The sequence below is a fragment of the Melospiza georgiana genome, chromosome 7 (assembly GCF_028018845.1).
Source record: "Melospiza georgiana isolate bMelGeo1 chromosome 7, bMelGeo1.pri, whole genome shotgun sequence".
In the NCBI taxonomy this organism is placed as follows: Eukaryota; Metazoa; Chordata; class Aves; order Passeriformes; family Passerellidae; genus Melospiza; species Melospiza georgiana.
Genome location: NC_080436.1, coordinates 35621973 through 35642968, shown reverse-complemented (window position 1 = coordinate 35642968; position 20996 = coordinate 35621973). Strand labels below are relative to the sequence as shown.

The 20996-nt window shown below is 41.1% G+C and overlaps 1 protein-coding gene across 1 annotated transcript in view; it reads left to right on the top strand.

The window, feature by feature from the left end:
* LOC131085937 (von Willebrand factor D and EGF domain-containing protein-like) overlaps positions 1 to 20996 on the top strand; it is a 172589-nt gene that overhangs the window by 62817 nt on the left and 88776 nt on the right. Inside the window, exons 6-10 of the mRNA XM_058028517.1 lie at positions 442 to 577; positions 4874 to 5091; positions 8108 to 8181; positions 13915 to 14185; positions 17333 to 17511. Of these exons, the coding sequence (XP_057884500.1) occupies positions 442 to 577; positions 4874 to 5091; positions 8108 to 8181; positions 13915 to 14185; positions 17333 to 17511 (878 nt within the window). The remainder of the gene's footprint in view (positions 1 to 441; positions 578 to 4873; positions 5092 to 8107; positions 8182 to 13914; positions 14186 to 17332; positions 17512 to 20996) is intronic.

Below are 20996 nucleotides of genomic sequence, written 5' to 3'. Positions count from 1 at the left end.
GGCCATGACCACAAGTTTATGCCAGACTTTATGCCATGGTTCTTCTCCGACTGCACTGGGGTAGGAGCTCCTTTAAACCAGGGATATTAAAAATTAAATAAATTCCACAGCATTATTCTCAGGCTTAATAAAAGCTAGCTTTCTGATTTGGAGATGAGAAGCAATTACACATTATATATGGGAACTGAAAACATTTCCTTAATTGCAAATAATCTACTTAAAGTATGTTAACAGCAATTTTACCTTATAAAAGTGAAGATCACTATTGCAAAATGTATTATTATTAAGCAGATTATGATAAAGGTTATTATTATTTTGCGAGTAATATCTTAATAATTGGTTGAAACCACTTCAGGCTTCATAGATGTCAGCGTTGCCTGATTAATCTGTCATCACTTTTGTCTGTCAAAATTATCTTAAAGTTCTTTTCATTATTTCCAGTTTTTGCCAGAATCACTGGAAATTGCAGAGGATGGCAAGGAGCATGTTGTGACTGTCCTGAGCACGGTGCCCATTGCCTGTCCTGGGCAGGACAATTCCTGTAAAATCACTTTGCAACTAAGCACTGAGGACTTGGGTAAGAGTTTTACATATTGACATCTAATCCATGTGATTGCTTTTTCCAGTATGTAGGTTACAATGGATTCTAATAGAAAATATAATATATCAATAATACCACAGGGCAGAAGGCATAAAATCAGCAAACTAGGCCATATTTTTATCTGCAAAATAAAACAGCTGATTACATCTGACAGATTTTTGAGAGAAAAAAACCCCAAAGCCATAAATCTGACTAGCAATTACCTGAACAGTAGTCTGTTGAGATTTATGGATGAAATAACTGAGAGTAGAAGAACTTATTTTAAATTCCAGGAGCGTAAAATTCCATTTTTAGGGTTTTTTTGTAGCAGGAATGTTCTTAGGTAGAATAATTTCATTAATTATCAATGAAAAAGCTCCCCTGCAGATTTATTATTCAGTAAATGCATAGTGAAGCCTTTTTTCTTTCTTTAGTTGGCTTATAGTTTTTGTCTAACTTAATACAGGAGGAAAAAAATCATACTTGTGCTTATATATTATTCTCTTTCTAAACATTTAGGGTTTTTTATTTTATTAACTTGAAAACATTGACAATGTCACTGAGAAAGCTCTTGCCCTTTTATTCAATAAATGCTGTCTTCAGGTCAATCAGGTGGAATACCTGTCCTGCCTAAGGGTGGCATGTAGGTATTTACGTTCCATTTGCACCAAATAAAACACTCAAGCTTTTTTCTAACAAGTTTCTTTCTCTTCCGTAAGTGACTCAACAAGAGAAATGTTTAGAGATAGGATTACAGCTGCAATTTCTCTACCCACAAAAAGCCAGCTCTAAAAAATGTTGGCAAAACCCAGACAGGTCCTGATATTTTTCTCTTTTAAATTCCCTTTCCTAGCTCTCCTCACCAATCAGCCAAGTGCTTAGACAAAAAGAAGAAAATAATTTAAATGGTATCACAACACAATGAACTTAAACTGAGCAGCACCTTATGGTTCCAGCAGCTGTGCTGGCTCTTGTACTTGCAGTACTTTGCATTTCTCCACGGCTCAGTGCTGCTCTGCTCTACACACTGCTCTTGGCTTGGAGTCTGGGCTGCTCCATCAGGAAAACGTCCTCTGGGCTCATGGGAACGGATTTCCTTGGATATCCAGGTGGAGGAAAGACTGGGATGTCAGGGCTGGCGTGTGCTGGGACATCCCCACAGACCCCAAGCAGCTCAGGCACTGAGGATCAGATAGGAATGAGCCCCAGCCAAGGCCATTTGTTTAAATCACATTTTCTGAGGCTTCCATCAAGGCTTTCAGAATCCCTCTGGCACTGGGAGCCTGGGCCAGGAGCTCTCAGGTGGGGGAGGCTGAGCTCAGCACATTGGACCGGCTCCTCACCAAGGTCTCCTCCAGTCCCACAGTCCCTTCCAGGCTTGCTTGACTGGAAGAAAGGGAGGATATAGCACTTGCAGAAGCAGCTCTGTTTCCAAGCTGTCAAAGGGCTTGATGTGTTGGTGCCAAGAGGTGCCAGGAGGAAAGCACAGCTCGTCCAATTAACTCATATTTGAAGGAAGTTGTCACTGAAGTGGAAAATTCCTGTTAGTTTTGATCAACTCATTTCTGCAGCTTAGACTAGACCCAGCTCTAGCCCTTGGTTGCTCCATCCTGGGGCTATTTCCTGGGATGACACTGGGCTGTTATCTATTGAGCTATCTATATATACTTAAGGCTGAGGATCTGCTGCTGGGTGTCTGCACAGCCACATTTGCTCTGAGCCTTTATTGTCTTTAGGCTCCATTAGTTTATCTGAAGGAACACTGCGGGCTTCTGAAAAATGTGTGCTGGCCACAGTGCTGGAAATTAAAAATAAAAACCATTTCAGCTGCGATTCGTTTATACTGAATAAATTAACTGACAAGCTCCTTGTCTGGCTCAATCCATATAACTACACTCTTGTGCTAATTATGTAGGGAATAAGTGATAAGAAAGCTAATTACAAGCACAGAAATATCTCTCCAAGTTCAGACAATATCATAATGAATGCCAAGGCACAGCAGAGCCACTGGAGTTCGGCTCCTGTTAAGTTTATCGCTACTATTTTGACAAGATGATTTTCTTTGATTTTAAACTTTTGTTCTGGGTTTTGAGCACAGCTCATGGGACTGTAATGGCAATAACTATTCCTCATGGAAACCTCCAATTTAATTGAATCAAGAACCTTGAAAATGAGCCAGGACTTTTCTATAAGATGTGAGGTGAAGCAGCCTTTAAGGATTTGATATGAGAGATAAAATGTCATTAATATCTGTAGATTTTAGTTCAGTTCCCATAGTACTGTACAGGGTTAATTTAAATTATATTTCACGAGATTTTTCCATAAGGAATAATACAGTGATTATTTGATTGTGTTGGAAATGCCATCTTAAAATTCTTTCATGCCATCTCTAGAAATTATTAAGCAATTCTACAAATGGGAAGAATGGTATAAAAATCACTTATTTTAATATCAGAAAATCACTTGTTTTCATCTAAGATTAATTTTATGCCCACCATTTCTAGAACTTTATTCTCATCTGATGATAATTAGCAGTCTGGGACAGAAAACTAAGTACTCCTCAAGAAACACTGTAAGTCCTGAAATCAGCATTTAGATTCTGACTGGCTTCAGTGGGACCATAGTTTCATTTCCTATCAACCAAAGGATCCATGAAAGTTTGAGTGGCTCCTTGAGAAGAAAATGCACACTGTATGTATGCAGACCAGATGGCTCAGAACTGAATGCTACCATAATTCAGTGTGTGTAAGGGAAAACACACCTATGGAAATAAAAATCCAGGTTTGCCCTTCACCTGAAACCTCAGCAGAAAGGGTCAGCACCTGAGAGAAGTGGACACTGCCATTCTGGCTGTGTGTAGAGGTCCCTTCAGGAAAGATATGATATGCAGTGCCATTGTCACACTGATTTTGTCACCACACATCATTTCTCTACCCACCACTGATGCTCACATGGCCAGTATCTCCATAGCTTATTATTTTCCTAAATTTTTAGTGAATTTATCAGCACAATACTTCTGTGAAGGACACAAATAAAACTACCATTGTTTTACAGATTGAAAGCAAAACACCATAACATAACTAAGCCAAAAAATACAAATACAGACCTGCTGCATTTGCCTTGCTGTTGTGAATCCACAGTTCACCAAAAACTTACTCAAGAACCCCTCCCTTTTCACATCAAAACACCTGTTTGCTTTAAATTAAATAACTCCCAGCAGATAACTCCTTATACTCCAGACAGTGAAAGAGAAATGTTTTCCAGAACACAGGTTCATCTCTTTCTTTGTCATGACAACGACTTGTCTTCATTCCCTGGGCATGGACCCATAAAGATAACACCATTGTCCCAGAAATACTAGCACCTGTGGAAAAATAGACACCACCAAGTTTTTAGCAAACTTTGGGGATAAAAAAGCAGCACAGTGAAGAGTGCAGGGGGATGCCAGATTCAGTCAGTCACAACTGCTTTCATGTAAAGCCCATCTGGTTCCAAGGTGTCTCGGTTTGAAAAGACAGGAGTCTGCTAAGGAAGGCAGGAGCCTTCCTTCAAATGGAAAATGTAAACCTCCAAATTATTATAATTTTGAAATTAAGGGGCTCTCGGGCAAAGATATGGGAAGAGGAGTAACAGTTCTTTACTAGTAAAATTTTAAAAAGTACAAATGCAATAGTACCAAAAAAAAAAAAAAAAAAAAAAACACAAACACCAACATATAACCAAACCACTGCCAGAGTCAGAGTAGGACGCGACACCCTGTGTGTCAGGGTGGTGGCACAGTCCCACCCCATGGGGCTCAGCCCTCCTGCAGTGCCAGCTGTGGCTCTGCTGCAGCAGGGATCCTGCACAAGCGGGGAGTTTTCCTCTGCAGCTCCAGGGCTGATGTAGATGGGCCTGGGCTCCCTCTGGGAATCCAGTAGGAAAATGCTGCTGCAGAGTTCCAACCCTCAGATTGTATCCAGGTAGGAATGCTTGGCTCCTCCCCTGGGCGGAGCATCTCCCAGTGGGATGATGGCATTTGATCAGCCATGCAGGCGCGCTCACTGGCCATGAACAAGGGATTCCTGGAGGGAGGATTGGCTGTGGAAGAGATAAAGAAAACTGCCCAATGAACAGGAGATAGCTGCCCCACCTCTAAAAGATGGCAATAGAACACACACCCCAGCTAAATCCTTCAACCCAAGACACAAGGCATGTGTGTCCTGGAATGACAAATGTTTCTGTTAAACAGAGCATGGTAGGGGCAGCACTTTGGCTGACTCTTGTCAGACTCTGTGTTGGCGTTCCCTCCAGGCAGCCAGGTCCCAGGGCCCCCAGACATCGCCCTCTCAGCCTGCCAGGTGGATCTGCTGCCGGGGCCGTGCTCGGGGGGCAGCTGTGCAGCAGCCAGGGTGACAGTGACAGCCGTGACCGACTTCGCGCAGGACGGGGACCGCGTCAGCCGCCTCAGCGCCCGGCCGGCCGCGCCAGGGGATGTGCTCTGGAGGGCTTACACACCCAGGGATGTGAAGGTGAGGTCCTGAAATCACTTGGGAAATGTGACAAATTTTTTCTTTTTTCCTTTCTTTTTTTTTTCTCCTTTTTTTTTTTCCAAAGAAAATAAAATTTTAGGGATGATTGTCATAATGATTTGGGTTGGAAGGGACCTTAAAGACCACCTAGTTCCACCCCCTGCCATGGGCAGGGACACTTTCCACTATCCCAGGTTGCTCCAGGCCCCATCCCACCTGGCCTTGGACACTTCCCGGGAATGGGCAGTCACAGCTTCTCTGGGCCACCTGTGGCAGGGCCTCTCCACCTTCACAGTAAAGAATTTTTTTCCTAATATCTGATCTAACCCTGCCCTCTGTCAGCAGAGTAAAGCAAATCAGTCACTTTACGCACCAAGAAAATTAAATGGAATTCCCTGTGCTCTGACAGATTTAGGTTTGATTATTACTTAGCACATGAGTAAGGCCAAGAGCTGGAACACAGCACTGGAAAAGGGGAGAGGGAGAACATGGGTTAGGGAATGAGCATCTTTTTGAGAAGGAGAGAGGGGAAAAGTGAGAAGAAAATGTTTGGAGAACATTTTCTGAAAAAGCAGAGGAAAGGCAGAGCCTCAGAAAGGAGAGGGGAGAGAGGATTGAGCAGTGCCACGTTCAATTTGTGACCGTGGTGTGAATTGCCAGGACACTTTCAATGACACGTGGCTGCTCCACTTTTTCATTTATACCACTACAAAATGTCCAAAATAAAACAAACAAACAAACAAACAAATAAACCAACAAAAAAGAAACAATCAGGAAGGCCAGCCACACTTTCCCTGTAGAAAGCCTGGCTAAAGAAATGTGGTGAGCAAGGACCAGCCCTTTCTCCATGAAGTTATTTCAGGACCTCAGCTGGGAGGTTTGAGAGCTGTAATCCCACCACTCCAAAAAATTAACCAGAGCACAGATTTGACTGAGCTGAATTTCTCAGAGCAGGGGCACATCCAAGCTGGCATATCTTAAGTAACTGAAAACAACCCCCCAGTGAAATCCACAATTCCCTGCCTTAATTTTTGTGGATTTTGTCATGAGAGAATAAGATTAAACTGGACCACAAGAATTTTTGTCTTCAAAGGCAAAATGGCTAGCATGGGTGTATAGCATTTTATCTCCAGAACTGGCTTCTTTTCAAGATTCTTAAACCAGAAATTACGGCTAATTCAGCATCGTGCACTCACACACTCATATTTTTTCCTGAAATTACAAATTCTGTCATTAAAATATGCAGATGTATCAAGTGTGAAATTGAATAAATCAATTTTAATAATAAATTCCATTTATCTCTGTTAAAACTTGATATATGGAAACATAATAGTCAATACTTCCCTCCCCCCCATTTTCACATTGCTGCTTTGTAGTTAATTAGAGGCCTTAATGTAACATAGCTCTTGCAACATAGCAAGAAAAAGTCCATGTATTAAAATCCACATAATCTTTAACCCTTCTGACTTGTTCAGATATTTTTGATTTATCTAACAATTGAACAGAAATGGTGGGCAGAACATCCTAACACATCTACATACCTCTAAACAGGATTTCCTCAGCAAACTACTCCTGCCTCCAACCAGGAATTGTGTCTTCTGCTGATATCATGCAAGAAGGAACAGAGGAGGAAGAGCCACATGGATTTGTTTGTGCTAAATTTTTACTTAGGATGTGTGAGGCTGTGGAGAAAATGGGAAAATTCTGAGACACTTCATGTCACACCATAAATCCAAATTATACAGCTGACCCCAGATCAAAAAGTTGTTCAAAGAGGAGTTCATTTTTTCAGTCCTCAAGACCATCATTCTAAAAGTTTGGTGTGCCAGACACAGGTGGGCATCTCAGTGTTTCTGTGTCATGGTTAAGGGGTATTTTGAGATACAGATGATGTATTGCTGCAGGAGAGGATCGTTGTCAGGAACTGAAGTTCTATCTTCACCCTCTAATTCATTTATTTAATTTCACCCCTGTTCCCAAGAGCCAGGTTCTGCTTTGTCACTGAGAGGCTGCACAGGGATATAGCAGCCATCCTTCTTCCCTGCTCCATGGATCCTGGTAGAACTAACTGGAGTGCACCTCTGGGCTCCTCACGGGCAGGGAGGGAGCAAAGAATTAACAGCCCTGCCCAAGAAATCAGTCTGTCAGGATGGAAAATGGAAAACCATAACACTCCATCACTCCCACCAGTATGACTGGGGGAGCTCTTCATATCACAAATCACCTCACAACCCAGTCCTGCATTTTGGGGAGCTGGTCAGCAGAGCACTCAGCCATTGAAAATCACCCTCTTGGGCAGACCTGGGTCCAGCACTGCCTGAGATTCAGGTGTTACAGCTCCAGAGCCCTGCCCCTGGCTTCTGCAGGCACATCTGCTCCCTGCAGGGCACCAGGGCTCTCTCTGTCACCCAGCTGGTGCCCAAGGGGTCAAGGGCTGCTGCAGATAAAGATCTCTGTAGCTGCAGTAGATCCTCTCCTGTTTCACCCACAAACTTACATCAGTGTAATTTGGAGCCTCCTCATTGATATCTGATCAATATCCACATCAAATAGATAAATCAGCCATTGAGAGGCTGTAAAGGGAAATCTGAGGTCAAATTAGGGGGCAGGCAGGTACTACTAAAACATGCTAATGTTACTTAATTATAGCATACCTTTTTACTATACTTCAGGCATTAAAATTAGTACAATTTAATGAGCACTCTATTCTCCTGGTAATTTCAGTGAATGATCTGCTCCTTGGCAAAAAGTTTTAATAAAGAACTTCAGCTTTTACCAGATAAAGGAAGACATTAGATCAGATTAACAGGAACACTTTGAACTCCCTCATTGGCTATGATTAAACTCTGTTGTTTGAAAGCAAAGCCCATTTTGTCCCTATCTGCAATCATGTTTCAGAAGTCAGATTGTAGTTTGTACTTAACCCATGAATCCTGCCCCTAATGTTTTTTGAGGAACAGTAATGAAGGAAAACTGCTGTGTAGACTGTATTCATTACACATTTCATTTTAACTAGGTCACAGTTCGAGACCTCCCAACAGGGAACTGCTACTCTTTCACTGATCCACACATTATCACATTTGATGGATGGTGAGTATTTTACTTTGAAATAATTTGGCTCAATTACTGCAGTTATCAGTTTCTGGATATGGCATGCATTTGGGCTTACATTAGAATATCAAAAAAAGCATTGAACAGGTTTGCTTACAATGAGGAATGTTCTCCTGCAACAGCACAAGTGCTTTCCTTCCAGCTGTGTACTCCTTTTAACAAAAGGACTAGAAATGGATTCATGCTTGAGAAGCAATGGGTTTGAGTCTGAATAATTTTTACAAGGCAAAGGTCAGGTTCCAAAATGTTCTTTAAACAGAACCATCACCAGTGGCTTTGTGAGGGCCAGTTGTTGTGTTAGTGACACCCCAGTGCCACCCAAGTGACACATAATGTCACCAGGGCAGCACAGCACACAGGGACAGCCTCCACAGGAGTTCAGCAACATCTGCTGCAAAGTCACTCATCAGGAGGATGCTCTTGATTTTTTCTGTTTCCAGAGCTGGTTTATGTCCAGCTGGAGTTGACAATCAGAAACACAACCAAAAAACCCCCAAAAGATGGCTCTAATGTCTCAGATTAAAAAGTGCAGAAATTATTAGTGTCAAATATCAGGAGACAAATGCAAAAATAAACTTGTACATCCTCCTGTAGTGTCCAAATGTCCTCCTGTATCACCCAGCAATAAGCTGCTTAAAGACTTACAGAGCCAAAGTGGTGCCTTTGTGTTTGACAGCCTGAACTGTACAGAACTTTTCCACATTTAACTCCCCTAATCATTCATTAATCTATTTATCCCAGCTAATTGGCATCACTGAAAGCTTTTAAAATTTGCACCTGGCACATTTGATCCAATGTTGCAAATAGTTCAGATTACATTCCAATTTTGTCATTCTGCCATTGACCTCCTGATGGCACAGACAATGACTTTGGATGCACAGCATCCACAAGGACTTGGCAGGTGGGAATTTCTGCCCTCCTGATATCCCAGTTTCAGTCCAACAGGAGGTGGCATCTGAAATTATGTCAAAGCTGGAGAAATCTGCTGAAGAAATGTGAGTAGGAAAGGCAGTGACTCCATTAAAGGTTACACTTCTGCTTCTAACAAAGATTTCATGTAAATTCTGAGATAGGAGATAACTCTGCTCATCCATGGTTTCCCAGACCCCCTTCTGCTTTGTTGAACAGCATTTAAATGTGGCCAGGAACTTGTTTCATACAAGTTTGGGTGCTTTTCTTGCTTTGGAAGCTTCATTAGAGCTGCATGAAGTTCAAAGATATTCTCATACCTCATGTAGCTGCAATTATTTAAACTCTGGGATATTAAACTAGATCAACCAGTATTATTTTAAACCTCTCCATACATTTATATTCTAAAATACTCCCTTTTGATTTAGGGCTGGGAACAGGCAGTGATCTGTCAGATTGTTGTCTTTTGGGAGTTATAAATAGCTGGAAAGTACATCTTGGAATGGGGATACCCTTCCAGCCATGTTGCCCATTTTTGCATTGCTTCCATGGGGGAAAAAAAAGGTCTAAAATCAAATAAAGCAATTTTATTTGAATAACTAATTTTTAAATCCTATTGTTGATATCACACAGAAATGCTTCTAAGTAATTTATGTCCTGTTTTGACCCAGGGAGTTTGGAAAAGCCCATCAGTCTGTGTCACACTGCCTCAGAGTCACACAAACTCAAAAGAGGAAAAACCCAGGATCACTTGGCCCCTCAAAAGCTAAGGTTTTTCCTTGTGGACAGACAGACATTCATCCCTGCTCTGTCCAGTGCACTTTTAAATGAGCCACGCTGATGGGGTTTTGTCCATCTCAATAACCAGGTTATTTCCCTAAGATGTATCACTTCTTGGTATTCAGCCAAGTTTCCTACCCATCATTTATTTCGCAGTCCCATTACTCCTACTTATATTCCCATTTATTATTGTAAATAATTTCTCTTTCAATTATTATAATGATTAGGCTACCTTATTACACATCAGTTAAGCAAATTCTCTGGCTACCTATCCAAAAAAAATTGTTACCACGTTAGCAAATGATTTTCAAAGCTCTGTCTTTAAGGAGTGAGGAAAGCAATTCCTGCCTCTGTCCTGCTACAAAACTATAATCTGGAGGCAAAGGCTGACACAGAGGTCTGGAAGGGAAGCATTCTCCTTTTTTCATGTAAAGGAATCTGGTGGGAAAATGTGTTTGAAATGAGAACCTTTTTGTGGTTTCAAAATTTAAATGAAAATCATTAAAAATTTAAAATTTACCTTCAGTAAAAATAGTTATTTAAATACATTTGTAAAATTGAAAAATGGTACAAAAATCGTAAGTCTGGAAGTGCATTTCTCATTGGCAGTGCAATTTTCTTACTGAAATGGCCAATTCCAATGTAATTTTTTAACTTTTTTGTGATGTTTCCAATGGTTTTCATCTGGCATAGTGAGCTCACGTTACATCTGAGGTAGTTAGCTATTCATTAGACAACTGAAATACCCAACTCCCACTCCTTAATAGCTCCCCTTTGCTGTGCCTCCTGCTAATACATGTCTGTAGGAATATTTATCTTGTAATCTGTTCGTTCTTTTCACCAAAGGCAGTGACTGAAAATCAAAGAAGAATGTGTCATATTTTACAGCATAAGCACAATCAATTTGTGTATATTGGAGCGTAGATGTGAAATAACGTTAATTATACCAGCTAAAATCCAGAGAGAGCACTTCCTTTTATAGCAAAGTACCTTCTAAATTAAACAAATGTGAAAGCCTGGTAAAGCAAAAGTATAGCCCTCATTACTGGTTATGGCACATTATAAATATAAAAGCTTTTCATGCCATAAATCACAGATTCTTAAATATGAAGTACTAGCTTAAAACTAAATATGCAGAAAATCCTTTTAGGACAAAGTAAAAAGGGGAATTTCTTTTGATTGGGGATCTATATACATAATTTATGTTATTTTGCATTTTACCTAACCAAAAAAATGTCAAAAGATTTTTCAGACTTCTCAAAAATTTTCACTAGTCTATATCATCCCAACAATATTATCACCAAGGAAATTGCACCATTTTCTGGTTGGCTTTAATTGCTTTCATCATGGGAGCCCACAGCAAAGTCCTGGGCATGAGCAGCCCTGCCAGGTGCTGGGGTTTGGATAGTCTGCAGCAGTTTAGCTGTCCCCAGGCATCCAGTGCCTGCTGAATATAACCCAACATCTGCTCTGACAGCAACATGATGGGTTGAACATTATGAAAGCAGAGAACGTCCTTCAGCATCACCCAACTCTTCATGGGGTCAAGCCTGCCATGAAATTGTTCCTAGTAGCAGGCAAAGAAGGAGCCTGGAGGGTCATGCCAACAAGTCAAATAATTTGGTGGCAAAGCTGTGGTGGAAAATCTTCAGGAATGACCACACTGAATAAATACAAAGGGCAAGTGCAGCTTGGTGAAGAGAAAGACCAGGGTATGAGTTAATTGAGCACTACTAGGGAGAAGTTTTCATATATCTGTCCCTCTCTTATGATTTACCAAGAGAAATTATTCCTAGAGAAGCTGACTGCCATAACCAAGCACTCAGGAGTGTTTTATAATTATTGGGTAAAGAGCATAACTCAAGCCATGACTTCGTGCCAGGACAAGAGCTTGCTTCCCCCCTTGGAAAACAATCTAACCACAAGAGGGGGAGGGAGGGAGCCCCTTTTTACCCCATCTGCCCATTGCTGCAGGCTCTCAGGGGAGCAGGATGGGGAAGGGCACTACGGAGGGAGATTCAGACACAAACAGTAGTGCCTGGTTCACAAGGAACCCACAGAACTCCCTCCTGCAAAAGCTGCTCTAAGCCTGCTTCAGGCATTTAGTACTACAGGCAACTCCAAGGTTGTCCAAAGAATCATTATCACAATTACAGTTGTGTAAACACCACAAAAGTTTACCTGACTACATCCAATTATCCATCCAACTGATTTGAAGGCTCCTGAAAGCTCTAATTTAGGCACGGTGCAGGTTTGTGCAATCTCTGCCATGACTTAATTGAAGGACTCAGAGTGACTTCCAGGAGGGTTGGATTGGGTCCACTGTCAGTGATTATTAAGCAATAAATAGCTCCCCTGACTGCAATGACATTTATATGCATATGCAAAAAGAGCCTTCTCTACCAGACAGAGATGATTAGTCTGGGTACAGCCAATCTGATGCCTGATTTCCCATCAGCCTCCTTAAACACCTCTCCTTCTAAGCTGTTCCTGTAGAAGGAAACTGAGGAAAGTGCTCTCATAAAATATCTTCTTTCTCCCCCACAGAGATATCCAAATGGAGCGAGTACTAGAGGTTTAAAGAGATTATCTCTTTTTTTATGGTGTCCTTAGTTCTGATCAATCTTAGCAGCAGCATCTATACAGTGTAATACAGGATTTATGTATCTGATTAGAAAGTAAGATGAGACAGAACCATTCAAAATCTTATCACTTTATGGCCAACCTAATTTTTTCAAGATGAAAGATAAAGTCAGATGTGTTTTCTTTCAGAGAAAAGAAGATGGAGTTTAAATTTTTTACTGTGTTTTAAGCTACAAAGTTATCTGTAGTTTTTTTTTCTGAAGAGGAACAAAACAGAAATATACATGTAAAAAAGTCACAGTTCATAAGCCATTTGCTCCTCTGCGTAAGAAACATTAATGGCCTGAAACAATGTGGATGTTTGTATGCACTGTTTTAAAAATAATCCTGTTATTTGGCAGAAGCATTTTTTACATGCCTTTTAATGGTTTTTTTTATTGTAGAAAATAATAAAGCTTATTATTATGAGCTTATAGTTTAGTTTCCACATTAGTTAATTTCATAAAAATTGAGTTTAAAACTAATCACAGTGCCTTAAAAGAAAGCAGAATAAACCATTGTTTTTAAAGATGGAAGCTGTTGGCTTATAGGAAGAAAACATCAGCAACATATATTAAGTATATGGCTACTATTTCCTTTTATATAACAGCATAAAATAGAGGGAGAATGAGACAAGTTTATGGAGTGAGAGCACAAAGAACAAGCAGAAGAGGGTCCTCTCACAGGCCTCAGTGGTGGAAATCCGTGAGGTTCCAGAGGGTTCATGCAGAGGCCAAACACTTGCAAATTTATTAAAGTTATCCTGCTCTTGGCCTCACCCACATGGAGTGGAGATGTTCCTTACAGAAAAGAATGAGAGTCCTAAATTGCTCTCCACGCTGATTGCTGATCCACTGAGTGTGAAAGTTGTGCTTATGGGCAAATCATTGAGGGGGAGGAACAAACTTTATTTTAGCTGGCTTCCAGTCGAATCCCAGATTTTCACAGGAAGCCTTCACCTAGCCACAGCCAGACTTGTAAAATTTTGTGATTAGTCACAGAAGAGGTTATTTGAGCACTGATTTCCCTTTGAACATCACACTCTAAAATCAGCCAGTTAGAACCAAAATATATTCATTAAGACCTGGAGGCAGGAAACTTCTCCCCATTTGCTTTACATCAAATGTTTACCCTTTTTATCCATGCCCATTGCCATGGCAGCAGCTGGGGCGCAACTCCTGCTTTTCACGGGAATCCTTAGGCTCTTCCAGCCAACAGCTGCCGCGGCGTTCCCTTGGATACAGAGCCAGAGGAACTCCTACCCACGTGCGCGTGGTTCCATCCTCCAAGGCCAGCCAGCGCTCTGCTCTAATGACGGAGCACTGCTGTGCAATTGCCAACGATCTCCCAACACTGAGGGTGTCTAACCCTGTCTGGTTCTGTCTCTTTGTGGTGGTTTAGGCGCTATGACAGCGATAAAATCGGGACGTTCCTGCTGAGCCGCAGCGCGTCGCGGGCGTTCGAGGTGCACGTGCGCCAGTGGGACTGCGGCGGCCACCGCTCCGTCACCGCCTGCAACTGCGGCGTGGCTGCACGAGAAGGGGGTGACACCGTGGTGCTGGACACCTGCAATGGCCACTCTCGGCACAGCAGGCCCCAGCTGACCGTCAAGAGCACCGAGGCATCGCCACAAGTCAGGATCTTGAAGTCTTACGGAGGCAGGAAAATAACAGTACGTGCGTGGATGGCTGAGCGCTCTGGTGGTGGCTGCGCTTTGAGAACACACGTTTAATATTTCTGAATTATCAATGAAGTTGCACTCAGGGTTTCTGTGGTTAAGATGACCCTGAAGTGTTAGAAAATCTCCTTTTCCCAGCCCCAAGATCGAAGAAGGTGTCAAGATTCTTTGGCTGTGGTTTTAAGATTGTTTATTCTTTGTTATCTAACACATTCTTTTCCTGACCTGCTGAGGTCTGTCCAGTAAGTCAGTCCGTGGCACACTCCCACCCCTGAGGCAGTGTTACATTTTTATACCAGAAACTACGTGTACATTATTTACAATAATTTTCCAATACCTATCACCTATGTTAGACAATCTGTCTCTACTCTAAACCAATCCAAAAGTGCCACCATCACCCAGAAGATGGAAGCTAAGAAGAAGAAAGAATAAGGACAAGGCACACCCAAATCCCTCCATCTTGGCTTCTGAACCCCCATTCTAAAAACTCCAAAATCTACTTTTCTATCTTGTAACAAACTATGATTCTACTTAAACTCTCATGGCTTGAGAATCCACATATAAAGTTGGCAATTTTTTCCATGGGTTAAAATCAAAGCCACAGGTCTCTTTGGTTTCATGCCAGAGTCTCTGAGCCCCCTGGCAGGGGCTCGAGCCATCCAGGGCACCCAGAGGGATGTCCTGGGCTCCGACAGAAAATATCTGAAGCCATCAGAGTGCCTGCAGGAAAATGAGAGGCAGGGAAGTATCTGGTTAAAGTGTTGGTTTAGCAAAGTGTAAAACCAAACAAAAAAAAAGCCTCTGGAAATTTTTGGCGACGCAGCAGAGTTCTGATAGCACTGCTTACTCTCTGCAGCACTCCATGTTTGCTTATGCCAGGCACTACCCAACCACATCACATAAAGCAAATTTCTTTGCAGAGCTCAAGACATAAATATGTAAGGAAAGATCACAGGTAGCAGAGTAATGGAGTTTTTGAGTGGAGTAGTAAGATACTATTAGTCAGAGCCAGAGAGCCCCCAAAAGCTATGAAAATGGGCTGTAAATGTGCAACATTTGCTGTAACATAAAGCATTTGCCTAAACAAATATATGGCCACAACTTGCTTTGCATAAGTATTGCTTATGCACACTAATAGACTGAAATCACTGGAAAAATAAGACCAGGCTGCAGCAGGGGTTTTGGTAAAGAAAAGAGCTGCAAATTATGGCCAAGAAGATAATTTTATCCTAGAGTTGTATCATCAAGACTTATTGCTATGAAATGTTTTGGATGAAGATCGGTCCACAGCAGAGCCAGAATGATGCAGGAAGTGCCTGTGCTTGGCTCTCCTTGTGATCTCACTTGGAATAGACCTCAGGAAGGCAGTAATTGAAAGTCTGTTAATTATAGAATAGAGAAAAAGCAGGAATCAAGCTGTCATTTCATTTTGCAACTGAATGCAATATAATTACTGTTTTATTACCAGGATAATCTTAGTGAGGAATCCCTACTCTCATTCACACCTGAGGTAAAACTCAGGGAAACAAATCAGGGCAGGCTGGGGACACAAAATGGATCCTGCTGCGAGGTGAGTGGGAATCTACAGGAACTGTGCAGCAGAGAACAAGATCCCTGAGCACACCACTGAGTGGGGTGCATCCCAATCCTCCCAGCACTTGTCCATCCTTATCCTCATGCAGCTCAGGAACTGGTTGGGTGGTTGGGTCATGCAAAGTTGGGTGGTTGGGTCACTGCCAGCTTCCAGCAGGCAGTCGCTGAATAACTCTGCAAACTGAGGGCTCAAAAAACCTTCTTTGAAGCCTCAATTAGCAGCATTACATCCAGGTGAGATGCCTTGCCCAGGGCAGCAGGATAGGAAAGGGTTAGAGCCCTCCAAACTCCCAAAATAAATCAAAATATTAATCTGGACAGCGCAGAAGACTGAGCAGCTCAGGCAATTCTGACTGCAAGAGTTTTACTTGCAGGCTAGAAAAAGCCTGGAGTAATGGGGGACTAAAATGGGCAGAATTGTAATTTAGTAAAGCCAAACTCTGAGTAAACCCTGGATTCAAGCACAAGAATAAAAATATAAGCTTGTTACAATTTCACAGGTATGAGTAGATTTGATGGGGAGGAACTTCAAAGGGACCAGAAAATCCCCACCCAAAATAAAGGAAAACAAAGGACATTATTTGGATGAATAAATTATATTTAGGCAGAGGCCAATTAAAAAGGGAAAATAATTCATTTGAAATTATTATAATGAGATGTTTGCAACTCTAATGTATTTTTTAAGATTAACTGAAAATATTTACTTTTGGATAAAAAGAAAGTATTAATGCTACTTATCAGGATAGCATGTGCCTGCTCCCTCTCCAGGCTCAGAAAATTTTCAAATAGTTTTTTTAACCTGTAAAAATACAGCAAATAAAAAAAGAAATCAGCTGAACAGATATTTTCTTTTTGTTTTTTTTTTTCTTCTTTTTATTATTTGGTTAGTAAAGCAATCTGAAAAATCCATTATCCACACAGTTACTTCTTGTTTTGAACCCTGCTAGGTTTTTTTATCCTTTTAAAGGTCAGTGTAAGCCTACCACTAGTCCTTTAATGAGAAAATTGCTTTATCCACTTTAAAACACAATCATTTCCTGGATAATCCGGCCTTGGAAAATGAAGCAGTTGTTCAGAAGGAAGAAAGATATTTTTCAATCTTGGCAGTTTCTCAAAAAAATTTATTATTATAAAATTATTAAAATACAAGTCACAAGGGTGGCCTTATTGTCATGGAAGTCACTTCAAAAATTAGCCGGTAACTTACCACTGGGAAAACTTCAATGGATGCAAATATTAATTTAGGAAGAAAGTACTCATGGAGTTATATATTTATGTGATGCCATCAGATATGAATGCCATGGAATCTGAAAGCAAGCTAAATAACAGCACAAATAAATATTTATAGTGTTTCTAAGTGGTCTTAAATTACCTCTGCCATCGCGAACATCCTGCTTTGAAATTTTGGTGTATAGAAAGAGATGTTTTTTATTGCATAAAAAGAGCTTCAATTCACTTTTTTATTTTGGTAAGAGCTTCAATTCACTTTTTAATTTTTTAAAAATTTATTTTATTTAGCTTTTTTTATTTTTTTTTCTGCCTCTTCAGATCCTGTTCCCTTCTGGGGCGTTTGTTCGAGCGGACCTGAGCGAGAGGGGAATGGGAGTGACAGTGAGGACACCGGGCAGGGACTTCAACAGCACCCGGGGCTTGTGTGGCCTCTTTGATGGGATGGCTCACAACGACCTCAACAACGTGCCTGAGGAAGACTTCGTAGAGGAGTGGAGGTACAAAGCCACAGAGATCCGACCCAGGAGATGCTCTTAGCTGTTGGGAAGGAGGAAAGTTGGACAAGAAGGTCTCACAGATGCTTAGCAGAAAGATTTTTGAATGTAGAATCTGAAGAAGGAATAGAGATGGAAGCGAGTTTTGATATGGAAGAAAAGAATTGCTGAGCCAGTCTCACTGGACAACCAAGGAGGCAAAGGGTGTGTTAGTTAGAAGGGGTTTTTATGGCTTAGAGCAAAGGACAAACCCACCCCAAACAAGAAGATATTTTTACCAAGCATAAAGATAGCACAGGCAAACAAGTCAGCAAATGTTGCAAGTAGAAAAAAGGTCTCAGAATTTTCCACTGCAAGAAAACTGAAAAACAACTTCTAGCTTAAACTGTACTAACTTTTAGTGATTGGAGAATAGTAGCCTGAATATGGTAATTATAGTAGTTATGATAGGCTATAGATAAAAGTTAAGGTATAGATTGGTTCTGCTATATTAAGATGCTCAGCAAAGAAAAGTCTATAATGCACTGTAACCAAAACCAAGGGGTCTCCAGGCCTGCCTGCAGCTGGAGCTGACAGCTGTGGGCACAGCTCTGTCACCCACAACCCTGGGCTGCTGTAACCTCTTGGATGGGATAAATCACATTTTGGAGAGCCACCTAGAGTCCTGCATCCCTCTTTTCGGCTCTTACACTTAGCAGTGTTCCAAATGGCCTTGATGGGTTTATTTCATTACAGACTCTCCTAATGGCCTGACAGAGAGATCTCCCTAACCTAAGGGAGAAGCCTGAAGACCCATCTCATTCCCAGCAGCACAGGGCTTAATCTTCAGTCAGCACAAAACACATCAGCAGTTTCCAAGAGAGAAGTTTTATATTCACAAGTGATGCCATGTTAATAGCTGTGTTAAGATCCCTCTCAGCTGTTAAAAAAAAAAATGCAGTTCTCACCCACCCTTGAAAATGTAGGTAGATGACAACAGGGATTAATTAAGGGTTTCATATTTCTCTTGTTCTTTTATTCCTGAATGCTAATTACAACATGTGAGTATAGATTAAATGTTACATTTTGACAAAGTCTGGTAATATATGTACCATGATAAAACCTAATATCAACTCTACTAATAATGACAGTGAGCTCTGAAAACTTGTACTTTCTGGGACAGTTATCTGGAAACACAGACAGGAGTGTAACTTTGACATCTCCCTGTCACAGTCCCTGTCCCTATCCCTGCTCCTGTCCCTATCCCTATCCTACATTTTAATTCCTGTTGCTGAACTTAAAACATGCCTAATAGGTGCCCCTAAAACCAAAATGGGTTGGCTTGTGTAGCCTGGTTTGTGAAGTAAGGAAAAAGAAGGCAAAACACTAACATAGCACTTAATCTGTACATGGGAGCTCAGCACAGTCCTATAGGAGCAACGAATTTTAGACTTCTTACACTTCAGAAAATAAACAAGTACCTCTTTCATATTCTAGTTCTATTCAGTGGGCCTAAGTAATGGCTATCTAATCTCTATTTTGGCCTGTCATTATAAATTCTACTATTTTGAATTCAAAAGCCATCATTAACATCCTAATAATGGGGTAATCAGTCAGAGATTGCTTCTGGGAAGGCAGATGGAGAAATAGCTTGGTACAAGAACCAACCAATAACTCACTGCCCCAAAAAAGAGCTAAAAGGTCCTTAGGAGAACTTGCTCAAAGCAATTTTGTTGAAAAAAGCTGAAGTCAAAGCACAGTGCAAAGGAATTTAGTTATGAAACACTGAGGGGTTTTCTAGGGCTGTGTGATGGGGATTCTTCAGGGAAGGGAGAAGCTCCTGCTAAGTGAGAAGGGCAGGAGGGGTGGTGAGTTTCATCTTGCACTGCTCCCAAGGATGGATTCTCAAGGACCTCTCAGAAGCTGTAGAGAAAAACCAAACCAACAGAGAAACTGAGGTCACCTCCAGAAGACACCGGATCATTCTCTGATCCACTCACTGAGAAACAGCCCAGCAAAAAACAAACCCTAGAGGGTGACTTTTGTGCTGCTGTTTTTAATTTCATTTTAAATAACCCTGAAAGCATGCTAGGCTTTCTCCAGCACCTGAAGCCATCTGAGCGCCCACCATCTGGCAGTTCAGAGCTTTCCCTGGCTCCCACCCCTCTCAAGCAGCTGCAGGGCCCGGCATGCACGGATCAGTTTTACACACCAGCTTTCCAACACAACTTTTAAACAGTAAAGCAACATCAGATCTTCCCAGCCACTAAATAGCAACCAGAGAAGAGATGAATTTTAAAACATGCGATTTAAGTAGGCAAAATAGAATCTTCAGACATTTAAAAATACGCCAAGAGACCAGCAGAAATGCTGTTCAATTCTGGACACTTTCTCTGTAATAGCATCCAACTCAATTGGATGAAAAAAAAAAATTTCTTTAGTTCTTCCTGGATTATAGTGGGTGGCTCAGAAGAATGACAGTCTGGTTATCTCATGCTGGGGACAGAGGGCACATTTGAGCTCACTGAGGAGCAGCTGTACATGCATGGCTGTGAGGAAAGTGGGGTTTCCTTTCTTTCCACACCATACACCTCTATTCTGTGTTCTGACCAAAAGAAGGTAATTGGTTTCATGTGGGATAAACAGAGGATTTTGTTTCAGTAAGACATCAAAGCAAAAGACTTTCATTTTAGTGAAATTTTCATTGGTGCATTAAGTTTCTGTCCTGATTCTGGACCAGTTTATGTGGTTGGTTTATTTTTTTATTAAATAAATAATACTTACAATAACCTCTAATTTATGTATTATTATATCAAATTAGGATATTCTTCTGCTGCCCTAGTCTAGATTTAAATGTACTTGATGCTGAATCAGGGAAGCTTCAGGGGCAGATAACCCCTCTATTAGAACCAGAGGAATGGAGCATGAAGGACACTCATTCAGACACTAAAATGTTTTGTTCAAAGGACAAATCTCTCAATCACCAAAACCATTTTATTTTCCTAGACTACAGAGAAGTGCAGAACAGCTTGTGCATTTCCATGAGCATGAAAACCACCCTTTTGTCTCATGCTGTCTCCTGCTGAGCCCACACTTTGGGCAAAACAGTTCCATAAATGATTGTGCTCATGTTTCAGGAGGAGAAATTGGTTCATTTTGCCATTGTCACTGAGATGTTCTGTTTTAAAGTCATGATTGTGTCAATGATCAAAATGGTAATATCAGATGTGCCATTTAAAATGTATTTCTAACAAATTGGATAAAGGCAATTACAGTTTCCAACAACAGTATCTAGTGTTTGGCTCCAATATGTTGGCAAATGCTTTCCCTTTCCTGAAACCCCAACATTCTGGCTGTAATACAAAATTAGTGCCAAAATAATTTTAATTTTTGGTGCTCTTTCAAATTTTTCCAGTAATGACATGCTGCAAAATATTGGGACAAGAAACATATCCTTTCCTGTGAAGCTCTAGGATTCCTCTTGTGCTGCACAAACAAGATCAATAAGA